The 16561-nt window shown below is 44.2% G+C and overlaps 1 protein-coding gene across 1 annotated transcript; it reads right to left on the bottom strand.

Annotated features, from left to right (window-relative positions):
• Nucleotides 1-2: 2 nt before the first annotated feature.
• Nucleotides 3-15714, bottom strand: adam9 (ADAM metallopeptidase domain 9; the record flags this gene model as incomplete). Its single annotated transcript, XM_033972098.2, has 9 exons — nt 15212-15714; nt 9723-9823; nt 6990-7048; nt 5413-5491; nt 2932-3008; nt 2099-2315; nt 1475-1540; nt 155-226; nt 3-80 (listed from the first exon to the last, which is right to left on the bottom strand). Coding segments are annotated over exons 1-9 (801 nt in total), but the record flags the coding sequence as incomplete, so codon positions are not given.
• Nucleotides 15715-16561: the final 847 nt, after the last annotated feature.

Below are 16561 nucleotides of genomic sequence, written 5' to 3'. Positions count from 1 at the left end.
CCTTCTATGCTGATGGGGTTCTGCTGTGTCCAGATCTCCAGCCCCACGAGGACAACCCGAACGTTCAGCTGAATGTAAATCTGCAGAGAGGAGGAGGAAACGTTCGGACAGGGTCTTGCTCAAGGGCAGGATTTGAACCCCAGACATTACTCACGCTGTCGATGAGGTTGGCCAAGTGCACCATCTCCTCCCGCACGGCCGTGTCATTCTGCCGCATGAAATTAAACTGAAAATAAAACAGAAACAAGAGACTTTGCAGCTGATGTCTTACAACATTCCATATCTGATTTTCGTGTTTTACCAATTCTGACTTGGTTTGGTGGATAGAGCGTGTGCTAAATATTTATCATAGTTTGTGGGGAAAATTTGAGAAGAAAAGTACAAAAATACAGGAAGTAGCAGGAAAAACTATAGAAAGAAATTTGACTATTTTTTGGCAAATTATTAACAGTCTATATTGTTTATGTGATCAGGAAAGTAATTTTTATTCATTTTAATAAGAATAACGGGAGGGTTTGAATAGGGCCCGGAAGAGAACACTAGATTACTCGAACGTGCTTGGACATCTAAAACCTCTTCAGACATGTTTTTGACGAGGGAACGTTATAACATGAGAGAAAGCTAAAAAAAAATGTGCATAATGGCACCTCTTTAAAGGTCCTATATTAAACAATATGGACTTTTGTGAACGTTAAGTCATGTTATAATTAGGCATGGGACGGTATTGAAATTCAATGCGACGATTATCATGGCCAAAAGTATTGTGATTAATGATTATATCACGTAATTAATAAAGTTGTTGATAGTTTAAAATGTTATGGATATGAATAAGTATAATTTTAGTCTTATGAATAAGTTTGATTTTAAAAGAACTGTTATAGTATTGTACTTAGTTATCTGTGAAAACAACTACGCGCTAGCGGAGAATATTCTGGATGAGCAGGGCCGTCAACTGAAATTTGGTGGACATGGGCAAAGACAAATTAATGTATTAGAGAGGGGCCCCACACATTGATGATGATGTAATGATTGTATAAAATGCCCATGAACAATTATTGTTGACCCTTTTCATCACAATAAACAATATTATGGTAAATGGTCACATTTTTCTATAGCGCTTTTCCACCAAGGAACCACTCACACATTCACACACACATTCATACACCAGTGTACACAGACACTGAGGGCGAGGTGGGTTAAGTGTCTTGCCCAAAGACACATTCATCTGTGTGAGCTAGAATCGCACCACCAACCTGTGGATCAGTGGATCTGACCGCTCAACCAATGATGTTTTATGTCGAGAGCGGGATTTAAACCCTCAACCTTCGGATCAGTGCACAAACACTCTACCAACTGAGCTACTGTCACCCCTTATTATTGTTTATTGTCCCATCCTGAGTTATGTAATGAAACTAAAAACACTGATTCGATGCTTCCCTGATATTAAAGAGTAAATGTGAGAGTCGTTTCTGACCCGCTCATTGTCCACCACCAGGAGAAGCTCCACATAGTGAGTCTGGTGCAGCACCGCCCTCTTCCTCTGAAACAAAACACCACACAGGGTTAAAGCTGCACTGCAGAACTTTACTGGTAGAGCATCAGTCACCTGCTCGTCTCCGTGGAGATGTTACTGCTTTGCCTGGAGTGTTCCACAGTATGGCATTAAACTTGTCAATGTCCATGGAGATAAGCATGTGACGCCACCAGGGTAAGTTACAGGTCAGATCTGTGGAGAGGCGAGCCGAATACCAGTAAGAGAGTATGGTTTTCAAGGTATTTTTGAAGAATAAAAATAAAATAGTTTAATGCCAAACTGTGGGACATTCCATTATATTGAAGTTGAGAGCCGTTTTTAGTCATGATTAAATGGATTTAGTACTCCTGGTTTAGTCCCTGGTTTAGTCCTGGCTTCGTCCTGGTTTAGTCCCTGGTTTAGTCCCTGGTTTAGTCCCTGGTTTAGTCCCTGGTTTAGTCCCTGGTTTAGTCCCTGGTTTAGTCCCTGGTTTAGTCCCTGGTTTAGTCCCTGGTTTAGTCCCTGGTTCAGTCCCTGGTTCAGTCCCTGGTTCAGTCCCTGGTTCAGTCCCAGTTTAGTCCTGACCCTGGTGTGTGGTCTGTGGGGGATCTCCTCTGGACCAGACTGAGCATGCTCTGTGGCGTTCCCGTGGTCGTCATGGTGAGCAGTGCCACATCCACTCGGCTGTGATGTCACATCCTGTAGGCGGTACACCAGGTGCTGCCCCGAGTCCTGGTCCTGATGTGAGTCTTGGTTTAAGGGTTCGATCCCAAAACTGTCATGGGTCAAATGGAGCACTCCTCTGCACAGGAGGTCAGACAGTTACAATGGCATTTCAGGTTTATGTTTTAAAATCAGGAGGCCACATTTTAAACCCGTCCTATTGTGCTTAGGTCTCTATAGTTCTAATCTCTGACACTCGTGGATCATTACGTTATAATTTACAAAATTTAAATAACATTATTCATCTAAAACGTCTTAATAAAAGAAACAAGTCAGAAAACTATAGTGCTCAATGGGAGCTGGTGTCGCCGCATGCTGTTGGTGCCCCCTATGGATAGTTGCACATCAAACTAGCAAGCAGCACATTTTTGTTCATTTGTACCAAAATGACTATGCAATGATTAAGAAAATAAAACTGGAGAAGAAAGTGCATATGTCATAGTGAGCAGGTGATGGGTAACTCAAAATTGTATTCAAGAAAGACTTAAGTGGTGGCCAGAGAAATTACTCAGGTAAAACTAAAAGATATGTGAGCAAACTACAGCTCAAGTAAGTACACAGAATAAGAACCCATGGACACACAGGGAGGGTATCTGACACACAGGGAGGGCATCCGACACACAGGGAGGGTATCTGACACATAGGGAGGGCATCTGACCCACAGGGAGGGCAACTGACATTGTTTTGGTTCATACCTGAGTCCGTTGCAGACACTCAGAGCCACAGACGAGTCCTCCATCCCCTCCACCTCTCCGCTGTAATGACAGTGGTCCTGTACAAACACACAAACACTTTCAAAATAATACACACACGCTTGAACAGAAATGATTACAGTACACTTTATTAAATTAAACCAGATCCATATAGTTTAAAGAAAGCTTCAGACAGAGCAGTGCCTCCAGTTAGCTTCACTTATTTAATGCTTTAATACATTATAATGTTGTTACTTCCTCAAACACACCTTGAGTTGTGGTTTTGTGTCATTCTTACATGTCTGAATAACACTTTATTATTAGTCTGTCTATGCCTCCAAAGCTCAAAATGCTCTGTTCCACCTCTGTTCCACCTTTTGAAAATCACAAACGACCTCCTCCTCTCTGCTGACTCTGGTTCACTCTCCATCCTCCTCCTGCTAGATCTCAGTGCAGCATTTGACACCATTTCACACTCCATCCTCCTTGACAGACTTTCCTCCATTGGTGTCTCTGGTACTCCCCTCTCCTGGTTCCACTCCTACCTCTCAGATCGCTCTCAGTTTATTCAGCTCAAGTCATTCACCTCACACCCCTTCCCTGTCACATCAGGTGTTCCTCAGGGTTCTGTCCTCGATCCTCTGCTCTTTCTAATCTATCTTCTCCCCCTTGGTTCCATCTTTAGAAAACACCACATTCACTTTCACTGTTACGCGGATGACACCCAGCTCTACATTTCCAGTAAACCCAACTCTACACTTCCACCCTCTTCCCTGACAGACTGCCTCACAGAAATACAAACCTGGTTCACCTCAAACTTCCTCAAACTTAACGGCAATAAAACAGAACTCTTACTTGTCGGCACCAAATCCACCCTTAGCAAAATAAATCCTTTTTCCATATCTATTGATGGCTCCTCTATCTCCCCCTCCCCTCAGGTAAAGAGTCTGGGTGTCATCCTCGACAGCACACTTTCCTTCACCTCCCATATCAACAACATCACCCGGTCCGCCTATTTCCACATCAGAAACATCCACCGCCTCCGTCCCTCACTCACCCCACACACCACCGCCATCCTCATCCATAGCCTGGTCACTTCTCGTATTGATTATTGCAATTCTCTTTTGTTCGGACTCCCACAGAAATCACTCCATAAACTCCAACTGGTCCAAAACTCAGCTGCCCGCATTATCACACACACACCCTCCCATCACCACATCACACCTGTCCTGCAACAGCTCCACTGGCTCCCCATCACGCACCGCATACACTACAAAAATCATACTCCTCACATACAAAGCTCTCCACAACCTGGCCCCTCCATACCTGTCTGACCTCATTCACATCTCCACACCCGCCCGCTCCCTCCGCTCCTCCTCTTCCCTGCACCTCACTGTCCCTCCTGCCCGTCTTGTCACTATGGGGAGCAGAGCCTTCAGCTGCTCTGCTCCCCAGCTCTGGAACTCCCTCCCTCACGACCTCCGCAACACACACTCACTCCCACACTTCAAATCTAAACTCAAAACTTATCCGTTTAGAAAGGCCTTCTCATCCTGACCACTCTGACCATAACTGCTCTGTCTTTTAATCTATATTTGTTTATAAATGTATTTTTAATCATTTTACATTGTTCTATTTGTATTGTGTATGTGTGTATATGTGTACGGCGACCTTGAGAGCCTTGAAAGGCGCCTAACAAATAAAATGTATTATTATTATTATTATTAAGTGGTAGTTTTCAAGTTAACAGCTCCTTTTACATTGAGTTCAGTAGATTAATAATTCCAAGGCTGAAATGATGTAAATGATTCTAGTGAAGGTGTGTGGAGTTTAAAAACACAGTGGAGCACTTCCTGTTTCACCACATGACATCACAAGGTGGAACTCTGGAATAAATATGCAGTGTTTGTGTGTTAAATATGTGTGAATGAAACAAAACACAACTCCAGGTCTGTTTGTGATGAGGAAACAACATTAGAACACAGATAAGAGAAAACAATCACATGAGCCCTTTAAAATGTTATTAAATTGTTCACTATTTCCATTTATCCAATTTCAGATCCTGTTTTGTGGGGGAGAAATTTGTGAAAAGTTAGTTAATTTGTGTCTGTTAAGTAACCACAAAATAAAAAGCTTGTGGTGTAACTGTTGAAACTCCTGACTAAACACATGGCCCTGACTCATCACCATCAGAAACACAGGAAACAGGAGGTCAGAGGTCAAAGAACAGGAAGTACCAGTGCACTCCCATCATGCATCAGTCACAAGAGAATTCAAACATTAAATCCACTTTTTTTCCCCTGATAATTTTCATCAGTGACAAGCTCCATTCTCCCACTGTATTTATCCAACCACACCACAGCATCTGGGAGGGCATCTGATACACCACAGCATCTGGGAGGGCATCTGACACACCACAACATCTGCCCCCATCTCAGTCTAACACTGCAGAAATACAGGAGGATGGAAGGGCATCTGACATACCTGCACAGGGGGGGTGGAGCTGAGCAGGGAGCCGTCATCTCTGTAGGTGAAAACAGTGAAGTCTGGAGGCAGCAATATCCTGGAACACATGTTTTATTTTTATTTAATATAATTTCTACAGATAATTTTAAAAGAATTTAGGGACACGTTCAAGCCATGGTATGTAATTTTTTATACAATGACAACATTAAAGATAAAATAAAAGCCCTCATTGGTTGTCAGGCTTATCAGAGACACAGTGACCCACACAAAGATCTGCTGTGTGCACTTCAAGAACACCTCGTACTTTAGAGATGTATCTTTGCTCTGATTCCATTATGACACAGAACAAACAGATAAAACATATCTCTCTGTGAAACCACAAACATATACAATTTTCAGGACCTTTCACCATTTAATTCAATGTCGAGTATATTTTGTTGCATTCATATGCTCCTCGAGAGCTCTGAGAAATGTTTTTCCCAAGTTGATAAAAGCACACAAACGCAGCACAAGAGGGAAAAAAAACTCAGGAGCTCAAGCCAAAACCTTGTGCCCGAGATCCAGACCTGACGTCACCGTGTGGAGACGGATCATGACGGATCATGTGTTAATTTATCTGAAACATTTGAGCTTTTAACATGATCACATTTAAACACTATCACATTTAAACATGATCAAATTTAAACATGATCACATTTAAATCCTATCACATTTAAACGTCATCATCTTTTAACATGATCACATTTAAACATTATCATCTTTAAATATGATCACATTTAAGGGTCAACTGTCAATCACCCAGATCATAAGAGTGACACATCTGTACAAGACCCAGAGTTTATCTACCATTCAGAAAAATAAATATTTTGTTTTGAATTGTTAATTGCTATGGCAACAGTGCTGATTCTTCATCACTCTGACTCCTTTTCCACCAAGCTCCTGGTTCTGAGCTCTCACAGCTTGGTGTTCACCAAATAAAAGCTACCATAGCAACACATTGATTATTGCCCAGTTTTTCAGTTTTGGTTGTTTGCCCCACTGGTTTTTGCTGTATTTAAGTCAAGACTGATTTATTTTTGTCTTTTACTTTACCACCTGTTAATGCTAAATATAATCTGTATTTTTTTATGTTTCATGTTCCACTGGACCAGTCCACTTCTGCTCAGGCTCTAACTGAGACAGAGACACAGTGACAGAGACTGAGTCAGAGTCAAAGACAAAGAACAAAGACAAAGACAGAAACAGAGACAGAGTCAGGGATAGAGTCAGAGGCGGAGTGCCATTTAAATCTGACTCTATCCCAGTGTCTGTCTCTATCTCTGACTCTGTCTCTGCACAAGAGACAGAGTCAGAGATCAAGACAGAGACAGAGTCAGAGACAGATTCAAAGTCAGAGTCAGAGACAGACCGATTCAGATTCAGATTCAGATTCAGAGACAGGCCTCAGCGTTTTCTATGTGAAAAGCACTGGTTCTGAAATGAGCACCAGCTCAGAACCAGCACTGGGCACATGTAAGAGTCAGTGTAACTGAAGCAGAGTCACGAGGGAACGCTGCTATAATGTAAAAAACGTGTTAAATAGCTGCAGTACTCACGTGTTCCTGTGGAGGCGCACTACATGGTCCTGTCCCTCCACATTTATGATGTAGGACATCTGAAATACAGAACGAGACTTTAGAGATGCCAAAACGTTTATCACCAAATCAAGACAGAGAACAGCTCAGAGTCTGGTGAATATCTCTGGAATTGCTTAAAATATAATAAATAAATATTCAAATAGACTTGATACTGATCCTGATAACACGATGATAATAAAAACACTTTTCTTTAGACTGTGATTTTCCACATTAAATGGTAGTACTTTTTTTTCTATTCTCATGTGGCCTAATATCTGTGTAATCCCTCAATGGTCCAGGGCGTATACGAGTCTCTGTGTCTTGTACTTGTTCTGAAACAGCCCAAGATCATTCTAAAGATAATCAGGAAAGGTTCATTTCTGTCCTGTCAATGGACCTCAGAAATAATAGTATCTAGTTTTAGTATCGATTAGTATCTGAATTGCTCTAGTTTAACCTGAGCTGGAGGTCAGAATCCTCAGGTGGCATTCTCTGTCAGATGTGTAGACCTGGTTTATGGTTAATATCTGTGTAATCTACCCACATGAAACTAAAAGTGGCACAAAGGTCAGTGTCTTCTCTGTCAGTTTAAATAAACAGCTTCAGAAAGTGGAGCTATTCCTCCTCCTCTTCCTCTTCCTCCTCCTCACAGTCTCATGAAGCAGACACAACACTCTGGCTCTTGGACTGTGAGTAAAACTGAAAACATGACACACCCTCCCCTGTCTCTCTCTCTCTCTCTCTCTGTCCTTTTGCTCCCTCTCCCCCCAGTTGTGCTCTCTCTCTACCCTCTTGTGCTGTCTCTCTCTCCCCTCTTGCACTCGCTCTCCCTCCTCTTGCACTCGCTCTCTCTCCTCTTGCACTCGCTCTCTCTCCTCTTGCACTCGCTCTCTCTCCTCTTGCACTCACTCTCTCTCCTCTTGCACTCGCTCTCTCTCCTCTTGCACTGGCTCTCTCTCCTCTTGCACTCGCTCTCTCCCCTGTTGCTCTCTCCCTCTCTCCTTTTGCTCCCTCTCTCCTCTTGCATTCTCTCTCTCCCTCGCTCCTCTTGCTCTCTCCCACTCCCACTCCCACTCTCCTCTTACACTCCCTCCTCTTGCACTCTCTCCCTCTCTCTCTCCCAGTCCCTTCTAGCACTCTTTCTCTCTACCCCCGTCTTCCCTCTACCTCTTTCCTCTCATCTTTTTTGTCCCTCTCTCTCCACACACATTTACTAAGAACAAACTAGACCACACCCACATCTTCCCCTCCTCTCTCTCTCCCTTCCCTCTCTCCCCCCTCGCTATCTCATCTTTTTCGCCATATCTCTCTCTCAACACATTTACTATTGGCAAACTAGAAGACCACATCCACATTCTCTCTCCTTCCCTGTTTCACTCTGCCCTCCCTCGCTCTCTCCTCCTTTTCGCTCATCTTTTTTGTCCCTCTCTCTCCCTCTCTGTCCACATATATTGACTAACAACAAACTACCTTAGAAGACCACGCCCACATCTTTCCCTCCTCTCTCTCCCTTCACCTCTTTCTATCTTTCCACTCATTCGTTCTCTCGTTATGTCATGTTTTTCATCCCTCTTTCCATCTCTAACACACTCTAGACGCACACACAAACTGCCTTAGAAGACCACACCCACATCTTTGCCTCTCTCTCTCTCCACACACTTACTATTTGCAAACCACACCCACAGTTCTCTCTGCCCGCCCTCCCTCTTTCTCTCTCCCTCTTTCCAAACACACTCCCTTTCATAACGTTGTGTTGTGTTCACAAATGAGTCGGAAAACTCAGAGGTCCTGCACATTCCAAACACGCCACACCTCCACCTCTCTCTCTCTCTCTCTCTTCATCTCTTATCAATCACTTCTCTCCCTCTTTCTTATTTCCTCCTTTGCTCCCTCCATTTTATCTACCCCTCTTACTGTTCGCTCCTCCCTCCTGTTCCTCTCTCTTCTCGTCTCCCAGCCACACCTCCAACTCTCTCTCTATTTCTTCCTATCTTTTCTCTCTCTACTCTCCTCAGTCTTCCCTTTTTCTTCTCCTCCTTTTCCTCTTCCTTTACCTACTCTCTCCCGTTCTCTCCTTCTCTCCCCTCATCTCCCCTACCTCTCTCCTATTTTAGGCCCCCCCCTTTTCTCCCTCCTCCTCTCTTCTCCTCCTTTTCCAATGTTCCTCTCTCCCCTCCTCCTCTCCCTTTTCCTCTCTCTTTCTCTCCCTGTTCCTCAAGTCTATCTCTTCGTCTCCTCCTTTTCCACTCTTTTTACCCTCTCCCTCACCTCTCCCCCTATCTTCCCTCCTCCTCTCTAGCACTCTCTTCCCTTTTCACTCTCTCCCTCCCTCTTTCTTCTCCTCCCCCACTTGCTGTCTTTCCTTACCTCTCCCGGACCTCTCCACCTTTCCATCTCCTCCTTTTCCCCTCTTCCTTTCTCTCTCTCAGGTCCCTTTTATCTGCATTCTTTCTCTCTCTCTCCACCACTCCCTCCATCTCTTCCCCTCTTCCTTTTCACTCTCTACCCCTCCTTCCCTCCCTCTCTCCCCTCAGTCCCTTTCTCTCCTAGCAGTCCCTCCCTCTCTCTCTCTCCATTCTCCGTACAGCTCCACAGCTGAACCTCATGAGGTCATGTCCCTGGCATGTGCATGAGTGGACTCCAGCTCCCAGAATGCACTAGAGAATAAAAAGACTCCTCCCTCAAACCGCAGATGAACAGTGTTTACTGCACCTGATTGGGCGGCACTCCGTCTAAGCCCCGCCTCAGCCGCCCGCCGATCGGTCGAGGGACAGTCAGGTGATATGAGGACAGGTGCTGGGTCTGAAGCAGGGCTGAGGAGAAAGGTCAGAGGTCAGTGAACAGCGAGCTTTAGTCCAGTGTAAAATACAACACTGATATGAAACGGTGAAACAATAAAAACAGTGAATTTCTGTTCAAGCCTTCATACTGCTGACCCAAAGAGTGGGCGGGGATAGGGGGTAAGTAAAAATGTGCTTTTGCAACCTCAAATAAGGGACAATACAGGGTTAGTCAAACATGTATGAATGAGTCAGAACACAGCCCTGAGTCAGATATTTTAAGAGAGAATAAGAACATTTTCGATGAGTCCGGCCAATATTTACACATTTTAGTGTATGGATTCGTGCCTTAAGTCTCCAGCAGAGGGCGATATTTAGTTTTGGTCTAAAGAACACACACAAACTCACTTTAAGGAAGCTGTGTTGCCATGTTTTGTGCGTTTATCTCTTTAAACACAAGCAGTAAGAGGTTTGGTCTCACCTCTCATTCTGTGTTTTGTTTCTTTATGTTTACTACTTTATACATTTCAGACTCATACAGAACACATCAAATATATGAAGTAAGATGTTTGGGATTATGTAGTAAAGAAAAAAAGTGAAATAAATTGTGTGTGTGAGTGTGTATGTGTGTGAGACAAAAGCTGAAGTGAAAGTCTTGCAGGCCGTGATTCACTGGAACGCCTCGTCATCTCTGTCCTCGTCTGATTCAGACTCATCCAGTAAAAGAAACATCAAAATTACTTCGTGTACAAATAGTGCTATATAAATAAACTTGCCTTGTCATGTAAGAGTTAAACTTTAAACTCCATAAAAATAAACTGTGTGTCCCCAGATCCCAGCTAAACAAGTTTACAGACAGAACTTTTACTGAGAAGTAATGTAACGCTGATTTATTTTTAATCACAAAAACACAGGACATGACATCATCTATTAAGTTATAATTTGGAGTTTTGGTTCCAGACAATTATCCAGTTAAAGATCAGAACGAGCCTCACAAGACTCTCTCATTTGGGTTGCCAGTTTCAAAGGTGAAAACCAGCCTCTCTTTGATCTGAACACTCACTGCCTAAACCTCAGCACCTGCAGCCAATCAGTGCTAGTGCAGCCGCTGCAGCTCGGTGAGTGAATCTGTAGGCCTGTCCATAAACATTTTTTAACCTGTAGGGGGCAGGATTATATATTTATTACTGCACTTGTCAAAACTTCTGAAATAATTATTCAAAAATATACAACCCTAACATTGGAGTAAGGTTCACACTAGTCAAGGTTTAGGATAAAACCAGCCGTAAACCAGGTCTAACTGAGGTCTAAAGCAGGTTTAAAGCAGGTCTAAAGCAGGTCTAAAGTAGGTCTAAAGCAGGTCTAACTGAGGTCTAAAGCAGGTTTAAAGCAGGTCTAAAGCAGGTTTAAAGCAGGTCTAAAGCAGGTTTAAAGCAGGTCTAAACCAGGTCTAAAGCAGGTCTAAACCAGGTCTGAACCAGGTCTAAACCAGGTCTAAACCAGGTCTAAACCAGGTCTAACTGAGGTCTAAAGCAGGTTTAAAGCAGGTCTAAATCAGGTCTAAACCAGGTCTAAAGCAGGTCTAAAGCAGGTCTAAAGCAGGTCTAAACCAGGTCTAAACCAGGTCTAACCCAGGTCTAACCCAGGTCTAACCCAGGTCTAAAGCAGGTCTAAAGCAGGTCTAAAGCAGGTCTAAAGCAGGTCTAAAGTCGGTCTAAAGTCGATCTAAACCAGGTCTAAACCAGGTCTAAACCAGGTCTAAAGTAGGTCTAAACTAGGTCTAAACTAGGTCTATACTAGGTCTAAACTAGGTCTAAAGCAGGTCTAAAGCAGGTCTAAACCAGGTCTAAACCAGGTCTAAACTAGGTCTAAACTAGGTCTAAACCAGGTCTAAACCAGGTTTAAAGCAGGTCTAAACCAGGTCTAAACCAGGTCCAAACCAGGTCTAAACCAGTTCTAAAGTAGGTCTAAAGCAGGTCTAAAGCAGGTCTAAAGCAGGTTTGAAGCAGGTCTAAACCAGGTCTAAACCAGGTCTAAACCAGGTCTAAACTAGGTCTAAAGCAGGTCTAAAGCAGGTCTAAAGCAGGTCTAAACCAGGTCTAAACCAGGTCCAAACCAGGTCTAAACCAGGTCTAAAGTAGGTCTAAAGCAGGTTTGAAGCAGGTCTAAACCAGGTCTAAACCAGGTCCAAACCAGGTCTAAACCAGTTCTAAAGTAGGTCTAAACCAGGTCTAAACCAGTTCTAAAGTAGGTCTAAAGCAGGTCTAAAGCAGGTCTAAAGCAGGTTTGAAGCAGGTCTAAACCAGGTCTAAACCAGGTCTAAACCAGGTCTAAAGTAGGTCTAAAGTAGGTCTAAACTAGGTCTAAAGCAGGTCTAAAGCAGGTCTAAAGCAGGCCTAAACCAGGTCCAAACCAGGTCTAAACCAGTTCTAAAGTAGGTCTAAACCAGTTCTAAAGCAGGTCTAACGCAGGTCTAAAGCAGGTCTAAAGCAGGTCTAAAGCAGGTTTAAACCAGGTCTAAACCAGGTCCAAACCAGGTCTAAACCAGGTCTAAACCAGGTCTAACTGAGGTCTAAAGCAGGTTTAAAGCAGGTCTAGAGCAGGTTTAAAGCAGGTCTAATCTAGGACTTCTTGCACTTGTTTTTCTTCTTGCACTCTGCAAAGTGAAAGTGCAGGGGGGAAAATAAGGGGGGACTTAAAGGAAAGTTTGAACGAAACAGAGCTGCAGAAAACAGGAAGGCGGGGGAAGAGAAAGAGAAGAGGAGGAAGAGAAGAGGAGGAGGAAGATCACAGAAGAGGAGCAGAGGAGAGGGGCAGAGGATCAGTGGAGCAGATGATGCAGAGAGAGGAGAGTGTCAGAGGATCAGAGGAGAAGGTCAGAGGAGCAGAGGAGGGGAGGCGAGGGTCAGAGGAGCAGATGATGCAGAAGAGAGGAGCAAAGGAGCAGAGGAGAGGAGGAGAGGGTTAGAGGAGCAGAGGAGAAGAGGGTCAGGGGAGCAGAGGAGGAGAGGGTCAGGGGAGCAGAGGAGAAGAGGATGCAGAGGAGTGGGTAAGAGGTCAGCAAGTCAGAGGAGCAGGGGATGCAGAGGATGCAGAGTTTGCAGAGTTTGCAGGTTTTATCTTGAAGGAAGAGGTTTTACCAGTGAAACAGGAAATAGGAATCTAGAATGTGGCATTTTACAATGACTATGAGGAGGCACTGAGAGCCCTGGTTCAGGCCTAGTTTGGTCCTTGTTCAGTCCTGGTTTAAGGTTCTGATTTAGTCCCGGTTAAGTCATGGTTCAGCCCCGGTTTAGTTCTGATGAAACCCGCAGAGTGGTGTTTTCTTCTGAACTTTGACTCAGCGTTTACCCACTTCCTGGAACTGTCATTTTCTCCCTCTCCTCCTCCCCTCCTTCTCTGTCTGTCGCTCTCTTGCCTCCTCTGTCTCTGCGTCTCTCTCTCTCCTCCTCCTCACCTCCTCCTCTGTCTCTCTTTCTCTCCTCCCCCACATCATCACTCCATCATATCCTGCAGTTTACAAGAGACACATTGTTCTCAGCCTTATTCAATAATAATAAATATAAACTCTGATTAAACCAAACACAAACACAACAAAAAGTGACTTCTAAAGGCATATCTTATAAAGGCATATCTTATCTTATCTCATCTTATGGATCTTTAAATATACCCCGTTCTCTTCATATCTTTAACCATGTTCTAGTCGTTTCTTCTCAATGAGCCTCTGAAGTTGTATTTGGAGTGATTCATGTTTGAGTAATCTTTAATCTCTTATTTTCAAGACACCATTTTGTTGATGTACCCCGTTTTCACCTCCACCGGTACACGCCCACTGCGACGCATACTCTCACTGTGACGTACACACTTCCTTCACCAGTTTAATCTGTGATACTTGTAAGATTCGATAGTGTCACGTCATCATTTTGGTACAAATGAACAAAAATGTGCTGCTCTAGTGAGATGTGCAGCTATCTATAGAGGGCACCGACGGCATGCTGTGATGCCGTTTACATTGGGCACCGCAGTTTTTTAACACCAAAATCAGCAGACGTGTTTTTAGATGAATATTGAGATTTAAAATGTGTAAATTATAAAATAATGGGGCGGGTTTAAAGCTCAGTCTGATGCGGCTCATGATCAGAACTAAAGTGTGAATGTGACCGCAGCCAGTCGAACGCTGAGTTCCTGTTCCTGTTTTTTCTCCAGAATTTTGTTCACTGGTAACTGAAGTGTGAAAATATAACCTAGTCTTATTATTATTTCTTGTGTAAACTGCAATATTAACCTAAAACTGTTTAAAAGGTCCTATATTACACAAAACTGACTCCTGTGAGCTTAAATCTATTATATGCTGTTCCCTCCTCAAAAACATAGCTGGAGTTGTGTTTTGTTTCAGTCACACATGTTTGAGTAACACTTTATTATTAGTCTGTCTACATCTCCAAACCTCAAAACACTCTGTTCCACCTTGTGATTTCATGAAGTGGTAGTTTTCAAGTGAACAGCTCCTTTTACCTTTAGTTCAGTAGTGAGAAGTGGGCGGAGATAGGTGGTAGGTGAAAACTGAAATTTTCTGAGCACTGACGCCTCAAACGTAAGACAATACAGGTTTACGTCAACATGCATGTGCGTCGTCTCTGAGCATGTGCAGTAGCAGTCCTAGCATCTGAGGGATAATCTTCTTAACCTTACACACTCTCTCTCTGTCACAAACACTTAAAGCTGAACTATGGGACCTTTCTGGTGAAGCGTCTGCTACCTGATTGTCTCTATGGAGATGGTATTGCCTGGAATGTTCCACTGTGGCTTTAAACATATCCACAGAGAATGATCTGAAATTACCCGCCCTGATTCTAAGACAAAAGCGTTGATTCAGGAACAAAAACTAGAGCAGATTTAAACTAAACCGGTCCAAAGTCCAGACCTCAGACTCCAAAACGGGATCAAATGAGGACTGAGCCGGGGCTAAACCAGGACTAACCCGGGACTAAACCGGGACTGAACCAGGACTGAACCAGGACTGAACCAGGACTGAACCAGGACTAAAATTTAAACCAGAATGACATCAAGTCTGGACATGTTATGTGCAGATTTACAGTGACACTGAGGCATTACGACAGAATATTTTGGACTCACATGAAACATTCCCTCCTCACTCACTCTGTGGCGGCAGAGGCGTTTGTAGCCACAGCTGCCCTGGGGCAAACTGACATAAGGAGGAGTGAGAAACAAGTACAGTACAATGAATGGGATCGAAGCGATAATCTGGAACTAAACCAGGACTAAACCAGACAACAAGTTAGATAGGACTGTAACATGGACTGAACCATTGGATAAAAAGGTCTAAACCAGGTCTAAACCAGGTCTAAACCAGGACTAAAGCAGGACTAAACCAGATCTAAACCGGGTGCGTGGCTTTACCTGCGGCCGGGGCGGACAGCAGCAGGACGCAGATGAAGACTCCAGTTCCCATGGTGCCCCGCGGCCCACCGTTTCTCCGATGCCCCGTGAATAACCTCCGAGCTCCTCTCCGGTCTCCAAACTGCCTTCAACCGCGCTCCCTCCACCGAAGAGCCGCGGAGACGTGTCCGAAAGTCCGCTCCAAAAGTCCGCTCCGTGCGTCTTTACGCAGTCCTCCAGCGCCCGGCTTGGTGCGGGTTTTATCCCCGTCCTCTGGCCTCTTCTACCGGGGAGATCAGGGCAGTTTTTTCCTCTTCTGCGCTCCCTCCATCTCTCCTCCTCAGCCCGGTTTGATATCGGCTGGCCCCGGTTTAGCCCCTGATAAGTCCCGGTTTAGTTCTGATTTAGTGAGGGCCGGTCCGAAGCGCAGGTCCTGGCCGCGCTTGGGGACGTGTTTCGGGGGTAAACTCCGGAGCAATCAGACCCCTACGCTTGAACTCGCCTGGAATCCTACTCTGCGTCAATGACAGATTCACGCGAGCGCTTCCGGTACGCCACTTCACAATAAAAGTCTTTAATATGTAAGGGAAACTAAACATGTAAATGTTCATAAGAAATCTCTCTGATCATTTCTGTTTGTGACAAGGACTCTCCAGCTGTATTTATCCAACACACCACAGCATATGGGAGGGCATCTGACACACCGCAACATTTGCATTAACTGAAGACATTTAATTGACTAGAGACATTTGACTGGCCCCCATCACGTTTCAGTTCATGCTTAAAACTAAGCCAGTCAAGGTCCAGCTTCAGCTCAGGGTTTAAGGAGTTTCAGAGTGTAGTGCCCCGGTCAGAGAAGGAAAACGGCCCAAAGGAGGTTTTTCTCAGAGGCACCTTCATGTTCCCATGGTCGGCCCCTCATGGGATGGAGCCACTGCTGGGAGGGCATCTGACACACAAGGGTATACAGCAGGAGGATGGGAGGGCATCTGAAGATGGGAGGGCTGAAGTCGCCTTTCCACAGATCTGATGTAGCTTTTTTCTATGTAATTTTCATGCTGGAGGGTCTACTATGAAAATGTTACCGCTTTGTTCAGGTTGTTCCACCATATGGCATTAAATGTATCGATCTCCATGGAATCAAGTTGGTAAATCAACCACGCCAGGTTCCAGGTCAGATCTATGGAGAGGCGACTCTACTCATAACAAGAATGAATGTTGTGAAGGCATTTTAAAAAATATTAACCATGTGAATTTAAGAAATATTAGATAGATTTCAAGTTATGCCGCAATGTGCAATATCGCCATGGAGACAAGCGGATGGCAGACCCTCCACCAGAAAGGTTCCACCTTTAAGACGTAACTGTGAAT

Source organism: Periophthalmus magnuspinnatus, chromosome 9 (assembly GCF_009829125.3).
Source record: "Periophthalmus magnuspinnatus isolate fPerMag1 chromosome 9, fPerMag1.2.pri, whole genome shotgun sequence".
NCBI lineage: Eukaryota > Metazoa > Chordata > Actinopteri > Gobiiformes > Gobiidae > Periophthalmus > Periophthalmus magnuspinnatus.
Note: the sequence above shows the minus strand (reverse complement) of the source record. Positions and strands in the feature narration are given on the sequence as shown.